Source organism: Haliotis rufescens, unplaced genomic scaffold (assembly GCF_023055435.1).
Source record: "Haliotis rufescens isolate VD_foot unplaced genomic scaffold, xgHalRufe1.0.p SCAF_6, whole genome shotgun sequence".
In the NCBI taxonomy this organism is placed as follows: domain Eukaryota; kingdom Metazoa; phylum Mollusca; class Gastropoda; order Lepetellida; family Haliotidae; genus Haliotis; species Haliotis rufescens.
This window is the reverse complement of record NW_025964334.1, coordinates 23,203,835-23,227,106: the sequence shown is the minus strand read 5'-3', so window position 1 is coordinate 23,227,106 and position 23,272 is coordinate 23,203,835. Positions and strand designations below refer to the sequence as shown.

Genomic DNA, 23,272 nt, shown 5'->3' with positions numbered 1-23,272 from the left:
TGTAGTATTCAACTTAACGGATTTTCATGCACATTGGTGTCGCACATAGACTAATACAAAAAATAAAATTCAATCTACTCAATAAGATATGTAAATATGTTTTAAGATCAATGCAATTTATTTTTACAGGTGGAATTGAACACAGCCTGTTGTCGGTATGCATTGACAAACTATACATGTGGTAAATGGATATTATGGATATATTAAAGTTATTTCTCTGTTAAGCATTGATTATCAACATAAAATGGTGTTGTCTCAAGAAAGCACACACATGCATTACCCAATTCCAAATAAATGAAATATGTGAAAAGTAAGATTACTCTCTATGTTGGGAACATAGCAAATGTTTCTACTGATGAACGGTCTGTGACAATGCACATGCTATTGCCGTGACTATTAATGACTCAACTATTGTCGAGTTTTAGGCGTTGTTAGAATTGCAATCAGTTATTGTATAATTGGTTCGAAGATTACAGTATATGTACATATCCCACCAAAATAACAATACGCAACAGATATACCTTTCCCTAATGTCGGAAGGATTCATGTTTTAACCTACGTGTATTTGTCTGGATGACGTGCAGAGATATCATATGTAAACGTGTCGTTGTTTCACGGAAATAGATGACATTTTAACTTCTGTCTTATCTATATTTACGCATGATTGGTTATTGCATGGGATAATAATACTTGTGTATGTATGGTATACAATCATCAAAAGTGACAGTTCTCAATCGTAATTTTTACAAATGATCACACTTAATTGACGTGTACCAAGAATGACAATCATAAGCATTACACGCTATCAGTTTTGGAGTACCATAAGTTTCAGACCTATTAATGCCACAGAAGGTTTGAAATGGTTTGAAAAGGTGTTATTTGTTAAACAGACATGTGAATAAAAACGCCTGGACAGCCGAAAACAAAAAAGAAATGAGACTGACAAATACAATTGAAAATTAAAGTGCACTTTACAATGAACGGATTCGAGTTGAAACATTTTGAGTGAGTGAGTGAATGGATTGTGACGCCATGTTTTGCGTTAATTTACGCCTATCACCTATCGCCTATAGAGGACGCCAGAAATGGGCTTCATGCATTGTAACAATTTTGGGATTCGAACCCGACATGAAGAGCCAATGCTATATAGATAATTTTGATAAAAGGCGCGACCGAACTACCTATATTGTTGTGATTTATCGCTTATTTTAAAGAAATAGTTCACCAACACACTCGAATCTTATTTCATTAATTCCTGTTTAAGAAAGTTAACGGTTTTTTCAACATATAATAATTTCTGAAATCCGAGGTGTTACTTTAAGGCGCGAGATAAGATTTTGTTGAGAGTTGTGATTTCCTTCTCTGTGTTTTACCTACTCAAATGTGTCAAGTGCAGTAATGGATCACTTCAGTATTTGCGCAGTTTCGTAAGGTTACAGCGTTGTAAGTGTAGTGTAGTGTAGTTGCTATGTTGTGGGGAAGGCCAACTCAACTGCATTTGCACCTACCTGTTAGTTCACAGCATGCACACAGTAATAAATCCATCACATTCGCTGACTCATGGAGCTATCTCCTTCGTCGTTACGATACACTTTACATTGTCTGCGTGCACAGCGTGTAAATATTCTGAACAGATCCTTTTCCTGTCATACAATCAGTACACCTAACATCGTGATCTCACATTTACTCTTGAAATACTCAACAACCTAATCTTATATCATGACTTTACAGCTGTGTCCTTCTCGCCGACAGTAAATCTTCCATTGGGTGAGGTTATTGTGAGAAGTTTATATTTATCTGTTTAAGAACACAGGTATATCATTGATGTCAATCATGGAGTTTATCCAAAATATCTTGGTGTTAATGTGGTGTTTGAAATTATGAAGACATGCAATGTGGTATGGTATATTCTCGATAAAACTAAAGAAACAGATTACGATACGAAAAATACATCTGTTCTGTATTGGAGGTCAAACCAAACATGTACTGTGAATGCCCATTCTTATTTCGTATTATAAGATATATATGTTAAGAATAACGATTGACTATATCCGAAAGCATATGTTGATGGCGACGTCACACCCCTAAATGTGTCTCGGAGATAGCATCTCGATGAACGGACAAAATGGCGAAATTTGGGTATGATAACGGGAGGAGGTCAATGGCCTAAGTTGCCCGGAACTTGACAAATCATGTGTAATTCCTCGACTGTTGACCCAGTACTAAGAAGTTGGCGTGACGGGCCTAAACAACGACACTTAGACGATATCGTCTTTTTACATTTATTGTATTATGCAAAAGATTCAAATCTGCTCTCGTTAACAAAATTCCATACAATAACAGGAAGGCAAATTTCAACATCTTCCGTAAAAAGGCTCTGTGCAGCCCGGCTAAAGCAGGGCGTCCTGTGAAGAGTGTGACCGTGACGGCTTACTATAAGAGGCAAATATAGGGGTGGGTTAGCCAACACCAGGGACGGGCTGTACGCGTTACACCATGTTTACAGAGGAATCAAGGTTTTACCTCCGATTCACAGATGTCAGATTACAATGCCAGACCACATCGTGGCCTGGTCGTCACCGATTATCTTCACTCACTCACGCATCCTTTATCAGGATATTCGTACTTTGTGAAAACAGTATTTTTCCTACGTTGTTGCTAAATAATGGTTTTAATAACTGACCCACAATAACAAAATTACAATCTATCCATTGATTTGTGTATGTGTCCTACAGGCTTACACTTAAGTACATTTAACATTGTGGTTTGAACCAATGCTTTCCAAACAAATTGACCTGGCACATGTTTACAAGGGCAATTTTACATGTACTTTGCCAGTAATATTGAGACACATGGTAAACTTCCATTCCGTCAGCTATTGATAATATAACATGGTGAGTAAGAAAACGAAGCTCACTTCGTTTTGACTTTCACACTAAATTTGCAAAAAGGCAATTTCAATTCTCTTAAAAAAACGTAATCCCTAAAGGTTGTTTATACTGTCAACAAACTCGTCTTGTCGCATTCATTTAACGCTGCAGAACAAAGAAATTACAAAGGAAACCCCCCGCGACAGCACAACAACATAACGGTACGTTATCAGGACAAAGAGGGCAATTGAAAGTACCATAACCGGTTTATAAAACATGATGTACGATTCATGATCAGTCGTAATCTTGCTGTCGCGACCTATTGCCGTTCCGGGATATCACGCTAGTATCCCCTTAATTATGTGCTGTCATGAGAAGGGCAGACATAGCGACAATTCGTGCTGGGGCTTAAAAGTTTCCATGGTTTGCTTCTGAGCAGTGATCGCTGTGTGCCTTAAATCACAATTCAAATCACAACACATGACAATTTTGAAGATTCGTAGTGCGGGTTCGCTCTCGGTTTCAAACATATCTATGCTGCGCACAAGTACCGCTGGAGTCGTAATTCTTTATCATCGACTTTACTCACAGAGCAAGGGACTTGTCTGGGCCTGTTACACATTGACAACCCTGCTCAACTTAATGTATTGAAATAAGGTATGTATCCGGACTAAATGGATATTTTCACAGAAAAACATGAATGCGCCTTTTACCTTACTGCCTTATTTCTTGCAAGCCACTTTCAACCGGAAATGTACAAAACATTAACCACAATTAGACATGTTGATAGAGATTTTGTATTGAACCCCTTAACCTAATGTATTACTTGTGTATATAGATGTCACAGTGCAGTTAAAATCTTTGATTTCTTTTGAATGATCCTGTCGCATGCATTCATATCTGATAGGTTAGTGCAGATATTAAAATTATGCATGAGAATTATACATTTTAAGGTAGTGCTTTCTGGCTTAGACTTAAGGGTAAATGATATTACGAATGTATAAATAGTGTACAATTGACAGTATTGTTTTATTTGATCTCCCGCGGCTTTGAAGTATATCCAGGGACAGACATTGACTTATCAAAAGCATGATATTTGAACTCGCTATATTCAGATTGACTGAAGTGACAACGAAAACTTCAACCGTTCTAAAACCTCAATGGTTTTCGTCATATTTACATTGTATTATATCTGTTTTGCCGTTCCATTTATGTGATATTAAACAGGTGATTAATCAAGTATTCTATTGAGTTGAAGAAGGTATTATATGTGTACTTAGCAGACGCTTGCGTATTTAGTAATGAAGTGCTATATTTATCTGAAAATGTTTCACTTAAGGGAATGATACGATGCTATATCACACGAGAGAAATAACACTTTAAACCGGAACTACTTTCACACTGAAATGAAAATTAATTCATGACGGTGGCGACCCATTGTCACAAACCAGATCAAGTTAAGACACGTCGGTGTCGGAGAGTAGTTGAATTGGTGACTGCCTTCGGCAGCGAGTCTCCACAGAGTGTCTTGGACTTCGGTCCTGCCCTACACTGAAGTACATGTAAGCACAGTGTTGTCTCCTTTGGCAAATGACTTTGTTTGAAATGTGCCCCTGTTCACCCATCATTACAATTGGGTATCCTGTTAGAATGAGATGAAAAAGGCACTGTTAACTTACTAGCGTCTACCAAGGTACAAGCTTACACTGATCCAGTGACCAGGGTAATAATGTTAGCGCTTTGAGCATGCACTGCGTGTATTGGGGCTAGTGCAATTTAACTTCCGGTCAATATTATTATTTTAATAAATAGAACATATGTCATCTCTTGTCAAATACCTACACTACTATTGGAAATAGTTGTGTTGTCATGTCACGAGATGAGATAAACATTGAGAAATCTGTCCTCTATCTACTCCGAATATCATAAATACAAGTAAAATTCCACATACGATATGATTTGTTTCATATAAGTTATTTACTTGGCGTGCATGATATGTCTCGAATATTGACATAACAAAACACTAACTCATAAAGACAGCATAGTGTAAACAATGTTTTGACTCAGGCCTTCTACATGACGAATCAACGCTTTGTTCACAAGGTTATAACTCCATGTGGTCTCAGGTTTGTAGTAATTGTTTTGTAAGTAACGAGGTAAAGCGGTCATGGCAGGCCAGCATTTATATGCGAGCTGGTACCGAGTGTATTGGGGCTACCGCAATATAACTTCCGGACAATATTATTATTTTGATTAACAGAACATTTGTCTTTTCTTTTGAAATACCTACGCTACTATTTGAAATACTTGTGTTTTCATGTCACAACTTAAGTTCTGTATGATATGTTAAATATAAGTTATTTACTTGGCGTGCATGATATGCCTCGAATAGTGATATAACAAAACACTAACTCATAAAGACAGCATAGTGATATCATTGTTTTGATTTAAACCGATGCCTTCAGCATGACGAATATTGTGTTCATGACTCCCTGAGGTCTTAGGTTTCTGTTAAGTGTTTTGTAAGTTACGAGCTAAAGCAGTCATGGCAGTCTAGCATTTATAAGCGAGCTGGTGAGCAAGTGATGAGCAAATATTTCTCATGAAATATTCCTTCTTAAGTTTCCCAACATTTCATTACTTTATTCCATTTGCAAGAAAGGGAAATTTAAGCATTAATGTATTTTGCTTAAGTGCTTACATGCAGAGACATTAAATTCATGACGTCATACATTGCTACCGCTTCACGCAAGAATGCAGTGACGTCATAGTTTAATTTGTACAGAACACTAAACAAGTAATACTTATTTTTGAAAGGAGTGAAAGGTTGTTGTATCTGACTTAAACATACTTAACATACTTACACATGGACTTTCGACTGACGTCACGCCACGATTGCTTTATGGAACCGGACACCACAAGTTTAAATACATGTCACAATACCCTATGAAATTTGTGAAATTTTGTTGCAAGATACACCAGCAAAACAATGCCACGTAACGTGCATAAGCTCCTCTCAGTGACCTATCATCTCTTCATGCAATGTCATCGAAAAAAACCAGGGGTGTTGGGAGTTTTCAATATGTGTCAGTGAAACTAGTTCCCGCAGTTCATAAGCGCGCGCTTTGCTTTAAACACGGTGTAATATCAGCTGGGAGTTATTTAACGGGCGTATCTGCTACGGGCGAGTAATATAAAAGTGCATCAGGCTCGAGTATCTGCGACACAGATTCTTTTGAGTGTAAGAGGCAAAATGGCAGTGAAACACGTTGAATGGTTCCGTAAAAGCAATGATTACACCAGTGGTTCCAGAAAAGGGTAGGCATATCCTGCGAACTGTGCCGCGCTTCTTTCATTGACTCTTGCCGTAACCAACACGTGACATGGCCCACCTGCGCAGCGATGATTGAAGTCAGAGCATACCGGCCTGATGGAAGGCTTTAAGTGTGTTACAGATAGTTTTGCATAATTTTACAGATACTATATTAGAATTGTACCACTGAGGAGCATGACAATGCATCATTTCACATCAAAGTGACCGTATCGCAAGATCTCCATAACAAGCAGAAAACAAATTGTAAAATTGTGTGAATAGCGGCCGCTGCCGGTAGGGCAGAATATGCTCACCCTTGTCACAAGAAACCTGGTGTCATGACTGATTTTCAGTGATCCATTCCTACAGTTTCCACCTCTGTTTTCCCTACACACTACACTCGGTGCATTTGTTTCGGCGGATAGTCGACCCTTTTTATTCTCTGGCGTTGACATTATATATATATTTCAATGAACGTTTTCCATTGTTCATTAAAAGTAAAAAGTTATATGAAGTGTAATTATAAGGTGTGACGATTTATAACATCTTGGCCTGTGACAGAGGTACTAATAATAGGTTAAGGTAGGAGAAAGGACCTGGTGTAAAATGGTACATAAGTAAACTGACGTCCAAAAGAAACTTTACAAACTGAAAAAATATAAATTTCAGACAAAGTATATATTTTTTTCGATGAAGTCTTTCTAAAACACATAACCTAAATACAACAATACCGTATGCAGGAAATGTTAATCGTCTGTTACATGTTTGCGAGATAACACGCGAAAAAGTGAAAAACACGTGCACCACGGACAACTGCAAATGCACGTGCGGGTAAATGTATAAAACGATTGCAACGGCAAGTCAGACATCCACAGTGATAAAAAAAAACACAAAAGAAATGCCACGACTCACAGTCGAACGACGTGAACGAGCCGTGGGTATGGTACAGATGGGAGCCACCTACGCCCATATTGCACGAACCTTCGGTTGCCGTGTTGCCGTTACCAACTTGATGCATCGTTACAGACAGACAGGGCGGACCGCTGACAGGCCAAGAACAGGCAGACCCAGGGTGACCACGCCCCATGATAACCGGTACTTGCGTACCTTGCTCCTCCGAAATCGCTTTCTGACAGTGACGTCATCGGCGACAAATGCCTTAGATCACAGGGTTAGTCGACAGACAGTGGCCAGGAGACCCAGGGCTCATGGAATCAGGGATGTTAGACCATACAGAGGACACCCTTTGACAGCGCAACATCGTCGTCTGCGATTAAGATGGACCTGGACTGTACGACGCTGGCAACGACGTGACTGGCAGAGGGTTGTCTTCACTGACGAAAGTCGATTCTGTATGTTTAGGGCTGATGGCAGACAACGTGTTTACCGCCGAAGGGGTGAACGAACGGCGGCGTGTTACGTGCAGGAGGTCGTACCATATGGTGGAGGGAGTGTCATGGTGTGTGGGGGGATCTGTGGGCAGGAGAGCACACCGCTGGTCATCGGAAACTTTACAGCTCAGCTTTACATGGATAACATCCTTCGTCCAGTTGTCCTACCATTTCTCTAACAGCAACCTCGTGGTGTCATTTATCAGCATGACAACGCTAGAGCCCATACATCCAGAATTGTCACTAACTTCCTCACAGCCAACAACGTCAACGGCCTGCCGTGGCCTGCACGCTCACCCGACATGTCCCCCAAAGACAGCCTCTGGGACTTGATGGATCGTTCGACAACGACCCCGCTCTCCAGCCAACCGGCAAGAGTTGATCTTGGCCCTCCAAGACGAATGGCGTCAAATCCCGCGTGATCTCATCAGATGACTTTTTCTGCGCGTCGAAGAGTTTTTGCTTGTATTGAGGCATTTGGTGGTCACACTAGCTACTAATGACTTGTTATTGAACGTGAGCGACTGTTTATGTACTCTGCCTATCTGATTCTGAAAGCTCGAGTTTTGTACCACACCCAACTTTGGGGGGCTCTGATGTCATTCTCGGTCGCGGTATGATTGTCATTTTCAGTGTTGATTATGTTGATATATTGATCTTCTCAATACACTTTACTTCATGCATGTATGTTTTGTTGTTTTTGAGCAAGAGTGATTTCAAACTCTGGTAAAGTTTCTGATGGACGTCAGTTTATATCTAATGCACCTTTACTATAGCATATAATTACGCCGCATATTTGACGATTTTCCTTTTCGTTCGCGACTCGGCTTCATTCCTTCAAAAACGATGGATTGACCTTGGATTGATTTCAAATATGTTGTTGGACTTCTGACACACGACAGTTCGAGTTGCGTAGTGAACTCAAAGCCATACCAGCAGACATCCATCCAACACGTACCGTTGGAGTGTCACCTCAAAATATCGTGGTGTTGTCCCGATTCACATGGGGGAAAAAATCAAAATTACGACCATGAGACAGTTACAATGAACTACACCCAACATTACGTACTATCGTACTTTTTACTGAAAAAAACTGAACTGAAAAAGGGGCAACATTTTATTAACACCACGACGAAATGGCTCGTTACATTCACAATACCTATTTCCACCAGACAACCCCACATAATAAATCTCACTTTACGAGATTCGTTGCGGGATTTAGATTTTACACGTGGTGTTCTTATCTATGCGCACAACAAGTAGTGTCGTGATTGTCCATCATTGTATAAGACTTGGCTATAGCTAAGCCTATGTTACAACTCTCCTCAGCGTTATGCTACGTAAAAGAGACAAAAGCCTCGAGACACGGCGAGATACATAATAATGATAATGATTTTGATTTTATGTTTCATATTTCCTTTGTTAACAGGTACAAAATTATTACATAAAACTTATGACCACTGTGCTACAAATAGTTTGATAAACCCTTAAAAAATTGAACTAAATATAAAGGAAGCTGAATGCTATGCTTGTGTGAACGAACATTATCTTATTCCATGCTTCTCTCATAAAAAAGTAAATATTTATATATCTAATAATTATTTCAGGAAGCATATTTGAATTGTGCAGATCCTAATTAATTAAGTTAGATTGGTTTTCCCCAACAATTCACTGCATGTATATCAGGCTAAAACAACCCATCTGCATGTGAAGCCTATGTATGGAAACTGATTTAACGTCACCGGACACCTAATAATTACTTGTCAAAGGGACGTGAGGTGCATGTGTATATGTATATCACTAAATCGGATAAAAAAACCCATTACAAACAGCCAGCTACCCAAATCATTTCTTCGTAATTGTTTTCTTATTTTGACAAAAATAAATTTATCACTTTATGGAATACTGTCAGTTAAACAACCATTCATAGACTTTTTTATATTATCAGTTAGATATATTATAATGTCAATCATCTTACAGTATCAAAGTCCTGTAATCATAATATAAAGATATCAAACATGCTACCAACCCACACCAGAACATAGAGATATAACCAGTATGTATGCATGCATATATATATGATTCACAACCAAGTTCAATTATTTCAAAACATGTAATGTTTTAACGTTGTACACCACAATCGCTCTTATTGATTCATGGGCATACGTGGTGACCATAAATGTATATCCGTGTCTCCAGAGGTTCAGGACAATATGTCAAACATTATAAGCAAATGTCATCGCAAAATTACGGAGGTAAGAGGCAGGCACCGTCTTGACCACAAATTGTGCACCCACTTCTGGCTGATCGTGGTCTTTTATACATATTAATCGGATTAGCAAAGCTAATATTGGCTATGACGTTTAACATAAGCTTATAATGTTCAATTATGTTCAAATAGCCAATCCCTACATGCAATATTGAAGGTGTGGGGTGATGTGGGAGTGATGTGGGGGCTGTATCTACAGGAAGAATTGACCTGTGGGACGTTGACTTGGGGTCATGGGCAGTATCAGTATTTATGTATCAGAGAATCAGTGACAGATATACCGCCCAATGCATTGGCCTGCTTTGACTTGTACCGAACTTTCCCGTGTTCTTGTAGATGAACAATTGCCTTACATTTGCATGTATTCGTGACGGGTGCCACTGATCGGGCAGGTTACGCTCACCTATTTGCAAGCACCTAATATCATAACTATTTGATAGTGATTCAAGAGCACTTGCTTATGATATAGTCAGAAACATACAACGGATATTTCTTTTAATGAAGGAAATGCTTCTCGTCGTTTTTGTTTGATGTGTGTATAAAAGTCCAGTTTTAATAGTAAGTTAACTCCGGATCCCTTGCTTCGGAAGATGCATTTCACAGGAAGATTATTAAATTTTATATGAGGTGTGTTTGTGGCAATGGACCTGGTCGTTTCTGAAAGTGTACAGTTACCAACATCACATCATCGTGCCCTTCATAAAATAAGCTAGAGGCGTGGTAAATGTTTTGAGTTTTGTGGCATTCTTGGGCTGTAACAGTTGTTGCGTCAAGAAATCCCTATATTGTAAACCGTTTCCCCTGTAATAGCTGACTGCCATATTCTGATACGTAATGTGAATGTTCTTCATATGGTTGGATTCCGTTATGCCATTGGTATCACAATTATTGATGTTTGGTGTTTGTAAAGAATGTGAAACCAAAACAAATATTATTAATAGTATTGGTGTTTTACCCTCGCACAGGGGATAAGGGGATAAAACAAAGACGGGTTGGGCCAGTATACTCTGTCTGAGTGTCGTATTCATGTTAAAACGGCTTGCACTATAAAACTTGCATACGACATGTAAGTCTAGGCTAGAACAAGCAGACACGTACTCGTGCATGCTTGTTGATATAGAAAGCCCTACTTTAACCATCCGAAATCTCAACATAATATCATTTGTAGACAGTAAATAGTTGCGTTCATTCAGTCCATCAGATTTCAAATATTTCGTTTTATTTATCATAACATCATAGGCACAAATCTGGCTTTGAAAATGCTAGTAGAGCGTCGCCTTGAAGTTTTCGCTGATTTAGTGTGTAATCAATCGCGATGTCTTTGAATCAAACAAACTGACGTTCCCGATCAAGACAATGTATGATTTAACTGTGTAGTCCTATGTAATAAACGTTGATTTCATGTACTTCACCTGTTCACAATATATCAATAAAGCTGTTCCTTTCGCTTTCGCGTGTTGTCTCATGAACTTTTATGATCCACTGAGATTAAGAGTATTTACCATTTCCAAAAAAATAGAAAAGCAAACAAATGTTTCAGAGGAGGTTTTACGGGGCATTCGTGTTGTCATTGAGATTTATGAGATGTCATAGCCAAACCCGTAATACATAATACAATCGATGGTTCTCGGGTGTTGGTTGCCTGACAATTCATTTGATGAATTTCTCTTCATACGCATTCTCTGCACAAACTGGAAAATATAATGAAAAATATATACTTCTCCTCTGTAATTTTCACTGCTGTCATATAATATGAAAAACCCAGAAACTAAGACTATTTATATTTACACTGAATCGTGCCTCAGTGTCGAACATATTTTCTGGAGCTGTTTATCTTCTGATTAATTATTAATGATCGTATTTTAGATAAATATTAATATATCACTCATCTATCTGCAGCAATAAAGTTCAATAAAAGATTCCATAATGGCAACGGTCGGTGGCATGATCATCATGACGAACTACCCCATAGGAATTTCGGTTTAGAATTGGTCCCTCCCCAGCATAATGAATGTGTATTTTCATGTTTAATTGTGCAAGGGTTAGTTGTCAACAGTGCTAGAGTATCAGAGTTGAAGGTTGATCCGCCTTAGAGTCAGTAATTATCTATAACGTTATTTAGGATTACATTGAATACGTACAGCAACAATCCGTTTGCAACGCAGGTTAATTGCAATGCATGATATGCCGGGAACGATTACTCTTGTTATCAGCCAACCTGAAATTGCCTGCAATACCATGTTTGATCGGAAAGGCCTTTATTGGCGAAGATGAACACGCAAAAAAATGACAGCAGTAGAAAGCGTTTTTCCTCATTGTTGATAAATCCAACAGATAGATGCAACTGGCTAGCAGGGCTAAATAATGGGGCACATCTCATCATGGCACTATTGGCAACTGCAGATGTACATAACATAGCAGAAATGTGTTACTGTACATGTACATACGTATTGCATTACGATATGTCATGATTATTGCAGCAAAGGCTAATTAATGGACAAAATTGTGGCTGTTTAAATTCGGATCGGAATTCAAAGAGCACAGATATTTCACTTCTTAGGCATTTTGGTTTCAAAAGTGATATCGACCATGCAGGAAAACACTGGTCGTAGCTGGGTCACAAATCAAAATATTCTAATTATATTCAATATTATTTTATTCCACATTGTACATGCTAACGGTATGAAAAATCGATAATGCCACATGCACCACTGGTCGAGATAATTGGTTCTCATTGGCAAAAACATTTAGGGAATTTGACCAAGAGTGAGTGAGTGAATGAATTTGGTTTGACGCCTCCAGTTATGTCATGGCGAGTCAGCTTAATGTGGGTGGAAAGCCCGAAGCGTTACAGGTCTCACCACCTCGGTGAAACCCATGAGCACGGGCATGGTGCTGACAAACCTAGAGACATAATCTGCTGTCATCATTATCTCATCCTAATTCATAAATACATGCTTATGATGTAGTCGGAATCATACAATGGAGAGAGATGAGGTGAGGGTTTTGTCACTTTTGCTCCAAATAAAATTTAAATGAAGGAGACATTGAGTACATATCTTGTTTGTAAACGATGGCACTATCTCTACAATGGGTCTACTCTGCATTTGATCAGTAAGGCTCTAAGAATATTTGAATCAGAGACCATAAAAAACAATTTAAAATCTTTACACAACTATCCATCATGATACATTGATAAAGTGAGGGTATTTTCACATCAATAATCATTTTGTTTCCAAGCAGTGTGTTTTGAAATTGTTGGTACAATTTGTAATGAATGTGGGACGTCTGTTAAGGCAGGTAGTAGCTCTACTCAGAAGTATTCAGGCTCACCCAAATGAATGCGTTCCTTGATTTCGGTTTCGACAGTATCTTTGTCAAATCAGGGCATAGATAGCACCCATGGGAATTCCTATTACCTAACTTTGCCAAGATAATTGGAAATCAAAGAAACAACTGTGAAACCACATCTAGTGTCTTATCTGGGCATGGGAATTCAAAATGTACTAAGCTGTATGACACGAGTGATGATTTCGATGTTCCATTCGTGACTTTTCTTTCGTGTAGAGTATACACCATAATATTCATAACTGACTATCAGTGAACCAGTCATTTAAATTGTACCGCTATTCAGGTAGACCCAACATAATCTGTTTCGGAAGATAATCGTTGACGTTTGAAATGTACTTATAGAGGGGCGCACTAATCGTCGTCGGTGTTCAAACAAACATACCCGATCATGTTAAACTTTGCCGTAATAATGCGAAGACTAAAACACGTAGCCCTTAAATATGACCCTACCTTAAAAGAATTGAAAGATTGATAAAAAAGAATGTTAATTATTTCAATTACATGATCATCTTTGCAAGACTCCAAAATGATCTTTCAAAGAGACAATAATAGAAACACTTGCATGATAGAACAGAACGCGTGCTACCTTTATCCATGTACCTGCATGTAGTGTCATATTAAGCCTGTAAAGAGATAAAAACATTTTGACGTTTGCGCGAATAGACAGACGTGTACTCGTTTATAACTTGATGGTGCATTTCATATAACAAACTGAGATACTAAATCCACTGGGAATTATCGTTGAAGATACTGTACCACTGCAAAACCTGTGTGTCTACATTTCATGTTTTCTTATGTGACTTCCTCTTAGCTGACACTGTTGCCCTCGGTTGTATGGCATGTTCTCCAAATTGATATGTCGTCAACTGATAGACGCTCAGTGACATGCTCAGACAATTCGTTTTGGAAACACTCGCTTTCGTCATGTGCTTTTTTATATTACCTTGTCAATACGAGATTTTAAGAATTTATTATTAATTCAAACTGTCGTTGCAAAACAACTCCGTCACTCCCTCAAAAGGAACTATTGGTTTTAAGATTAAAGGAGTGTCAAGCCCCGCCTTCACAATCAAACCTTAACATTGGGAATTAACTTGATCACGTTACTGTTGTCTCAAGGCCATGTGACACAACATCACGGTGCTATGGAGACACGCGTTACATATAGAGGGACGCACTAATAACCGTCGCAGTGTCTCTCCGTCCAGACGCAGAAACGGTGCTGACGTAAACATCCCCAGTTATGTTGAAATTTGGCGTGACCATGCTTCTTCTTGGTAGGTTGTTCATTCGCTCTGATTTCTTACATTTACGTAAGATACTTAAAATGTATCTTGAATCTTGAATTATGAATAATGTATGTTATGTTGTTCTAACTTCTACTTTTTATTTGCAATTGCAGACAATATTTTTCCTAAAAAAACGTCTCTGTATATTTGCCGTTCAATTCTAAACAACGATGTCTCTCAGTTTTCTTTTAAATATACTTGAATTAGAAGAAGTTTTAAATGTGATGTTATTATCAGCATGAACTCAAGTATGATTCATGAATAATTGGAGGCGTTATATATTTCACATTAAAGTAAATGATGAACTTATATATATATATATAAATATATATATACATATATATATATATATATATATATATATGTGTGTGTATATATATATATATATATATATATATATATATATATATTGAACCACAAAAGAAACGTCACCCTACGTAACATTGCATGAAAAGTTGTCATTTAAATATCTGGGTAAAATCTAAGTTTCTAAAATTTAACATTACCTTGTCCGGAAATTTGATGATAAAAAACAAAGCAGATGACAATAAAACCGATTGCCAAAACGCATCACGGCAACGGCCATGGTAAGCTAATGCACGTGAGTTCCGTGCAAATTGAAATGCAACAAACAAACAAACAATTTATAATAATGGTACTCAAGACATATGCCTTTGGCATATTGGTTGATTGGTTTGATGTTTAACGCCGCACTCAGCAATATTCCAACTATATATGACGGCAGTCTGTAAATAATCGAGTCTGGAACAGACAATCCAGTGATTGACATCATGAGCATCGATCCACGTAATTGGGATCGATGACATGCATCAACCAAGTCAGTGTATACCTTGTTGTGTTATAATGTTTGGTTATTGAATAAGAAAGAAGAGAAATGCAATGACTGATATCAAGTACTAAGGTTGTACCACAATGGCTACAAGCGTGAACGGTTCAGTGATCATGTTCATTTTAATATGCGTTTAATGATGCTGCACAAGAGCATGTTAGTTCTGAATACAGTGAGCCTCGGTAATAAACATCTCAATCTACCTACTTATAACATTGTTCAATGGGTATTTCAAAGAAGTTGATTGCGACAATGTAGACACAATCAAGCAACGATATAAAGATCTGTACCGAAACGGCGCTATTACATGAAGTTGTTATCCATAAATTGTGTCCACATTATTCATAACAAAATCATGATCTGAGCATTTCGGGATTTGATACACATTTTATCAGCCTAAAACTCATGTAACATTCTATTCCAGTTTACTGTCCGCCAACGTCGGCAGAAACGTGTGACGCTTGTAAAACAACATATGCCACATCCGCGGCCGGTGCGAAATGCGCGTAAGTCCTTTTACAAGACATATTATTTGCACATCATACTTTACTTATCATTTGTAAAATGAGTGAAAAGCTAATATGATGTACAGGTGCATGCTTAGTTCATATGTCTCCAACCATATTTATAACAGATACAGCAACCAACTAACTGAATTTAATAACGTTTCCGTGATACTAGTATATAGCAATGAATACAAGCCATAAGTACCAACTAAAAGATGAAATGAACTTAAGAAATATCTATATTGTCGTAATTGAAAAAGAAACAATAAGTTTGTGAGTCTGTAAAGGTATGTTGCATACTCAACCACAGACTTCGAGCAGTGTATTACCATTACAGTGATGACGATTCACTGTACACATTAATTGTATCAATGACAAAATAGCTCTACTTTAAGGTTGGTATTGGTGTCGGCATAGGATGTCAGGCGTAACGTTAAGTGAACTTTCGTAAAAGTAACACCCGTCATGATCATGCAGAATCAATTGCTTTATATAAAAATCTAGCTTTGATTTCAATTTTGTAACATGATTTATTTCATTTTCCAAAAGCGTGAGATTAATTCTAGTACCGTGAAGGTCCGGGGTAGAATAGGTCTTCAGCAACCCATGCCTGCCGCAAAAGGCGACTATGTTTGTCGTGAGAGGCGACTAACCGGATCGGGTGTTCAGGCTAGCTGACTTTCCAGTCATTTCTTCAAGTTCGGGAAAATGTTTTCAACTCTCACTGGGAGATGCTTATTGTATAGGCGATGTGACGTGCGGTGATCATATCATCTATTTTTTCACAATTTTTCATTGTGGCGACTATTGAAGGTCTCCCTGATCTTGGATAATCTTCGAAATACGAAACTTTGCTGAACACCGGAAAGCTTCACAAAGTAGTAAACCAGACCCCAATAGATGTATAAATTTTACCATCAGTTTGTGATATGAGGTCTTGTAAGGGTTGTATGCACACTGCTTTCTACTTCAGACAACTAGAACTTGTATTTGCGAAACATTTGAGTTAGTCAATATTTTGTTTATTTCACTTTCAGTATTTCATCCATATAGCGAGAAGAATAACCATACATATATGCATCTGTGGTTTGCTCAAGTACAATGTTCAGGCGAATCAAATGTTTCTTTTCCGCAGTGCACTGAAGACGTACCTGACCTGTCTGGAGACCTCTGCAAAGGGAGACGCCGGTTGTCCCCTGTCTGGTACTGACGCCGGGACCATAGGGACGGATTATGACGCAGATACCTGTAGTGCATGTATGTTGTATTATGTATGTGTTGATACTTCTGTAGAACATAAACTGCGTAGATTTAATTAGTGTATGACAGATTGGTCAGAGGAATAGGAGGGATCCCCGACGAGACCACAGACAACTGCTGATGCCTTGTCATCCAAACAATGTATAATGTAGACGGATAAAAATGGATCATATAGATAGCAAAGATGTGTATTTGAGGTATTGGGCAAAGGAACTGGCAGACAGACGGGAGGAGTTATAGTTTGATGAGTTTGATTGCTTACCATGAAGTGATCATTGCAGTTTATAAGTTATACATATTTGGTTGAATGAGCAATGACGATGTGTTGATGGACGTTTATGTACACAAATCATTGGACGGTTTTGGAATCGAATGATGATATGGTTAAAGTGGCAACGTGGATAAAGTGTTGAGCGGTCAGCGTAACATAGAAGGAATGTTAGGATGCTAAAGGGCCTGACCATAGGCTTAAATGAGAACGTCTTCCGTGAGCTGAATAAAGATCTAGATACGTGCAAGCTAGTGTGAAGTATGAGAGGTATTATGATTAGACTGAAGATTAATGGAGTGTTATGTGTACATGCTAAATGAATAGTTACATGATGAACGATGTGATGTAAAAGTGAGTGGAGTTTGCGCTGTGAAAATGATGATAAACGGAATATTTTATGTTGCATAGGGTGATAGGAAAAGGTATATGCGGAAAGATAATTTGACAATAAATCGTGTGGTAGGTGATAACCTATAAGACTGGTGGGTGTTATCTAACGTGTTCTACAAAATGCATGTATCATATATATTCTTTACGGTGTTCTCATTAATATAATCTACATTTAATAGATATCTAAGAAAAAGATTATACAAGAGATGCATGGAAGGGTACAACATACATTTTGCATCTTTTAATGTTCATGTCTATCTGCAATTTCTTTGCATGTGTACTTCCAGCATTTACGGACACCTGTGTTTGTCAGAAAGAATTCTGGAAGACTGACCAGATCGCAGGTGATGCAGCTGTTTGCAGGTAATATATCATAATGCCATTTGATAAGGGTAAAACAAAGTATACTATATAGCTAGTGAATCGATCATTTGAAATATGAATGTTTTTAGGGGACCTGTAATATCTTTGAATATATGAAAGCGTTTACTGCTTGATGGCATGACAACAGATATTCTGTAAAAGAAAGTAAACTGTAAGAAATTGCTTGTTTTGAAGCAGTGTCTGAAAACATATATTATCTTTAACACACAAAATCAGCCACATCCCTTTTATCAGAGCACCAGATGGTGGGTGACTTTCGAGTAGGATCATGTTGTATTATGTACGGTTTGTATCTGTGTGAAAGGAAAAGACACGTTAGAGTGAGTGAGTGTGTGAGTATGGTTTATTGCCGCTTTTAGCAATAATCCTCCTGTGTCACGACGGGGAGCACCAGAAATGAGCTTCCACATCGTACCTATGTGGGGAATCGGACCCGGGTCTTCGGCGTGACGAACTTGGCTAACCACTTGGCCACGGCACCGCCCCCGACTAGTTTTTTTGAACATTTTCTTTGATGTTATTATCGATTAAGTACTATCGTGAAACAAATAAGTGCAAATAATCTCAAATTGTGCAGCCATTAAGTACACGAAGAAATATGCATGATATACATATATATGTTGTTGGTCCAAAAATGCAATCATGTATACATTCTTTCGATTATGAAACGTATTTGCGTCCACCAATGTGTGAAGCCCATTTCTGGTGTCCCCCAGCGTCATATTGCTGGAATATTGCTAAAAGCGGCGTAAAGCCATACTCACTCACTCACTCAATCACTATTTGTGTCCACACACATCATGTCTCATGAATGAAAACACTGGAGTGCTAAATAAAAAAAAACTCCATGTAATGCCGTACTAGTAACATTGTAGTATATATTTTTCCAGCGTCATTCGTGATATCATCGTTTTATGTTGTCCATAGTGCCGCCCAGACCTACATCACGTGCTTAAAGGGGAAGACAGCCATGGCCTGTGATGACAGCTCCAGTGTAATAACCCTAGCTACCGGTGTAGAGAACAGGATGAAAGCACTAACTACTCCAGCTTGTGGTAAACTGTCGTTCATAAACTGTATATTATAGTACTGTTAACTGTATACTTTGTATTGCCTCATCGCGTCTCTCGCATTGTTGAGGCAAACCTTAGTTACGGGCAAAAGCACACAATACATAGGGAATATTCTACTGCATTATTAATAGCCACGGAATTTGGTTTCATTGCAATCACACAAAAAAATATTGTTTATAACGTTCTGACATTACATTATCATTACTTATGAACACTTCTTTTCAATACCATCTTGTTATCTATTGTTAGCCATCACCACCGCCTGCCAGTGTGAGATTGACGCAGCTAAAGCAGACATCTCTGATGATACCAAGAAGTGCGAGTGAGTTAAACTAAAGTTTTCATTGTTAAGACAGGGCGTTTAAGTACAACAGCATTTTTTCTTGTCCACATTTCTGTAAGAGGCGAGTGCAATGTATGATCCCAAAATAACGGAAATGCCGACATTGGAAAGAATAGTATTGCAGAGTTCCATTTATCAAATACATTACTCACTTGTTAGCTGGTGCAGGGTACATGTATGTGTTCGGGATATCAACTGATGTCTGAGAATTCCGTTTTCTCCTCAGGTGTAGTTAGACCGTCCTCCCCTGTTTGTCCCCTTGTCTGTAAGAAGCGGGGGACAATAACACCAGAATAAGTCAAACAAAACTTTCGTTTCTTAACGGTCTTACTGTATTCTGTGTGGACACTGTCAGTTAAAAAACTTTCCATCCTTCTTTTTCATAGTGCCTACAAGGCTCAGTTCGCATGCCTCTACTCACTGACCACTGCACCCTGTGCAAGCGGTACTACCATAGACGCTCTGAGGTCTGCTGCAGCTACGTCGGTAACATCTACAACATCTTGCTGTAAGTAAACTTTAAATATTAGCATAACTAATTTATAAAAATGTTTAATTTGAGAGAAGTTTTGGAAATATGCATCTGGTTTTTTTTAAATGATGCTTGTAGAATCAATAAAAGCTTTCGATTCCCGTGTTCACAGCTTTTGGTGACACGTGTGAGTGCCGGTTGTTTACAGGCCGCAGACGAATGATAGAAGTATATCTGTGCGGTGTAAGGACACAAAAAACACTTACTTTCATGAACATTGTGAGAAGCGGTGCTTACGGTTGAGCATGCCATGCATACTCTTTTCGCGAACACCTGGTGTCATCACTGACTTTCAGGGATCCATTTCTTTAATTGTAACTGCCTTTTGCCTTTTACGTTTGGTGGAGTCGTTTCGGCTGATAATCGAGACTGGTTGCCGTTACATATTTATAATGTTTTCGATACCATCTTGTTATTTATGTTTAGCTGTCACCACCGCCTGCCAGTGTGAGATTGACGCAGCTAAAGCAGACATCTCCACTGATGCCAAGAAGTGCACGTGAGTTAAACTAAAGTTTTCATTGTTAAGAGACGGCGTTTAAGTGCAACACCATTTTGTCTTGTCCACATCTCTGTAAGAGGCGAGTGCAATACTATCAGACTAAATATAAAGCATTCGCTTCATAATGGTCTCACTTTATTATGTATGTTCAATATCAGTTTCCTTCTTTGTCCTAGTGCCTACAAGGCCCAGTATGCATGCCTCTATCCACTGGCTACGGATCCCTGTGCTGGCGGTACCACTATAGATGCCCTGAAGACGGCTGTCGCTAACTCTGTAACAACTACAACATCTTGCAGTAAGTAAACTGCAAATATTGACATTACTAATAATGTTTAATTCAAAATAATTTTTAGAAATATGCATCTGTTTATGAGAAATGATTCATGTAAAAATAACATAACTCTGGAATTGCTGTTCCCAGATTTTGACACATGTGTCTGCCAGAGAACTTTCGATGCTGCAACAAAAGAGACTGATGAACAAAAATGCACGTACGTTGAAAATGGTTGAACTATATGTATATCAAGAGAATTAAAGAGAAACTAAATGAATCCTGTGGTCAGATCCGTTGACTTGGTTGTTTGAGTGTCATGAAACATTCTTCATAGTTTCAACCACTGGTTTTATTTTGGCCCGTGTATTTAATGGCCGCTGACTGCGGAGTTAAACAACCAAATAAAAAATCTAAAACATTGAAATAACTCTCCCCTTTGTTCCTGTATGATGAATATACCAATATAACTAATACATAAAACAACTCACTTATTGTTCACGAAATCGGGTTGAGACAGTTTTAGTAATACGCGCATCCAATACATCCTTGATGTAGGAACACATCGTTCTTTCTCTGAAAATCCTAGAACTAAATGCATATCTGTGTACTGGCCTGGGATGATATTCATCTGATCTTTTCTACGTACTTATTATAGCGCTTACAAAGCTGAGTTGAGCTGCCTGAGTACTGCTCAATCAACCGGCTGTGACGGCACTACGAACAAGAGCGCCATTGCAACGGCTTCTGAATCAGCAAGAGCCCTACTGCCAACAGGCGATTGTCCAGGTAGTTGCTTTATATTGAGGAGTCTCTTGGAGTTCGTTCTAACCATGTTGTAGATAGTCATATTCAAGGATTGGCTGTGTATTGTTGTCGGTTTATACTTGGTGTGAACCAAAAAAACCGATGTGCAAACTGTGTGAATACCTCAAGGAACTGACAGAAATACACAGCCGATCCTAATAATGAAATTCGACAACGCAAACATCTGTTATCTAGAATGATTTAATTAAATACAATTATATAAATCAATGTAGGAAGAAATGACGAGAGTGATAAACATTCTAGCCGCAGCAATACGAACTGTAGCGTGACATGTGTCAGGTGATTGTTTCATTTATGCATAAAACCCGACACGCCCACAACGTCAGTAGTCAATCAACGGAGTGTAACATCAAACCACGTTCACTTGACCTGTCATTCAAAGAAAGAGGCGAGAAGAACTGCAACAGTCATACTGTAACGAACCAGAACAAATTTAATGGTTAGACTCTACTGTTAGAGAGCTAGAGGTACCGATGGTCAGGTGTTATCAATGTATCTGTGTTGTAATTGCAGGATGATTACGGTGCGTTTAATTCTGTTATGTCAGTTAGTTAATGCGGTGTACGTTTAAAGTGTACAGGAAACAGACCAAAGGCTACTTCGGTTAAAACCCCAGAGTTTTATTCTGAACAAAACTAATCAACGCGAACTGTTCCGACAGGCACAATTACAATATATATAGCTCGTTTCCCTGTTTGTATCCACCAAAGCAACTGTTCCGTCTAAATCATATTGTATATAGCTCGTTTCCCTGTTAATATGCAAAAAGGTATCTGTTTCGTCTAAATCATAATATATATAGCTCGTTTCCCTGTTAATATGCAAAAAGGGATCTGTTTCGTCTAAATCATATTATATGCAGCTCGTTTCGCTGTTAATATGCAAAAAGGTATCTGTTTCGTCTAAATCTGTGTCGTTTCCTTGTTTATGTGCACCAAGGTATGTGTTCCGTCTAAATCATATTATATATAGCTCCTTTCTCTGTTTACATGCACCAAGGTATCTGTTCCGTCTAAATCATAATATGTATAGCTCGTTCCCCTGTTTATATGCACCAAGGTATCTGTTTCGTCTAAATCATAATATAGACAGCTCGTTTCCCTGTTTATATACACCAAAGTAACAAACTGGAATAGTAAGTAAGCCATTTACATACTCTTGATATATTTTCAGCCCTAACTTCCACGTGCCAGTGTGAGGTCAACGCTGCAAAGGGAGACGCTTCCACTAGCGCGACATATTGCACGTGAGTGAAACATCATCAATTACATAACGTTATCTCATAGCATATCAATGAACAAGTGAAACTGCATTAATTTTGGGATTTATCCCTTATCGTTGTCAAGGAGTAACCATGCGACCTTACAAAAAGATCTCTTTAGTAAATATGGATAACATATACCTATTCCTGTCAATCTGCACGTGATTGTCATCTTACTGCTTTGCTGAACGTGCTGTCCACCGCCATACAACTCTGTCGACGTTTCAGTTTTCCTCGTTCACTCTGACATTTCCATACCTGAAAGATTGAAGTGGTTATTACTTTAATTGAGGGAAATAATATAGTTTCCAACAC

At 38.4% G+C, this 23,272-nt stretch overlaps 2 protein-coding genes across 6 annotated transcripts in view; both read left to right on the top strand.

The window, feature by feature from the left end:
- The window catches only part of LOC124126172 (adhesive plaque matrix protein 2-like), a 145,791-nt gene that overhangs the window by 69,564 nt on the left and 52,955 nt on the right, over positions 1 to 23,272 (top strand). The window lies entirely within an intron of this gene.
- Positions 1 to 23,272, top strand: part of LOC124128670 — a 58,035-nt gene that overhangs the window by 33,403 nt on the left and 1,360 nt on the right. For 2 of the 5 annotated variants that reach the window (XM_048386039.1, XM_048386038.1), the window contains 6 exons: positions 19,947 to 20,068; positions 20,519 to 20,591; positions 20,771 to 20,892; positions 21,019 to 21,088; positions 21,527 to 21,657; positions 22,870 to 22,942. In XM_048386039.1, the coding sequence (XP_048241996.1) occupies positions 19,947 to 20,068; positions 20,519 to 20,591; positions 20,771 to 20,892; positions 21,019 to 21,088; positions 21,527 to 21,657; positions 22,870 to 22,942 (591 nt within the window). Of the gene's footprint in view, positions 1 to 14,326; positions 14,472 to 15,757; positions 15,840 to 16,974; positions 17,097 to 18,047; positions 18,124 to 19,071; positions 19,200 to 19,466; positions 19,540 to 19,946; positions 20,069 to 20,518; positions 20,592 to 20,770; positions 20,893 to 21,018; positions 21,089 to 21,526; positions 21,658 to 22,869; positions 22,943 to 23,272 lie in introns of those variants that run through there. The other 3 variants (XM_048386041.1, XM_048386043.1, XM_048386040.1) reach the window with 3 other exon arrangements.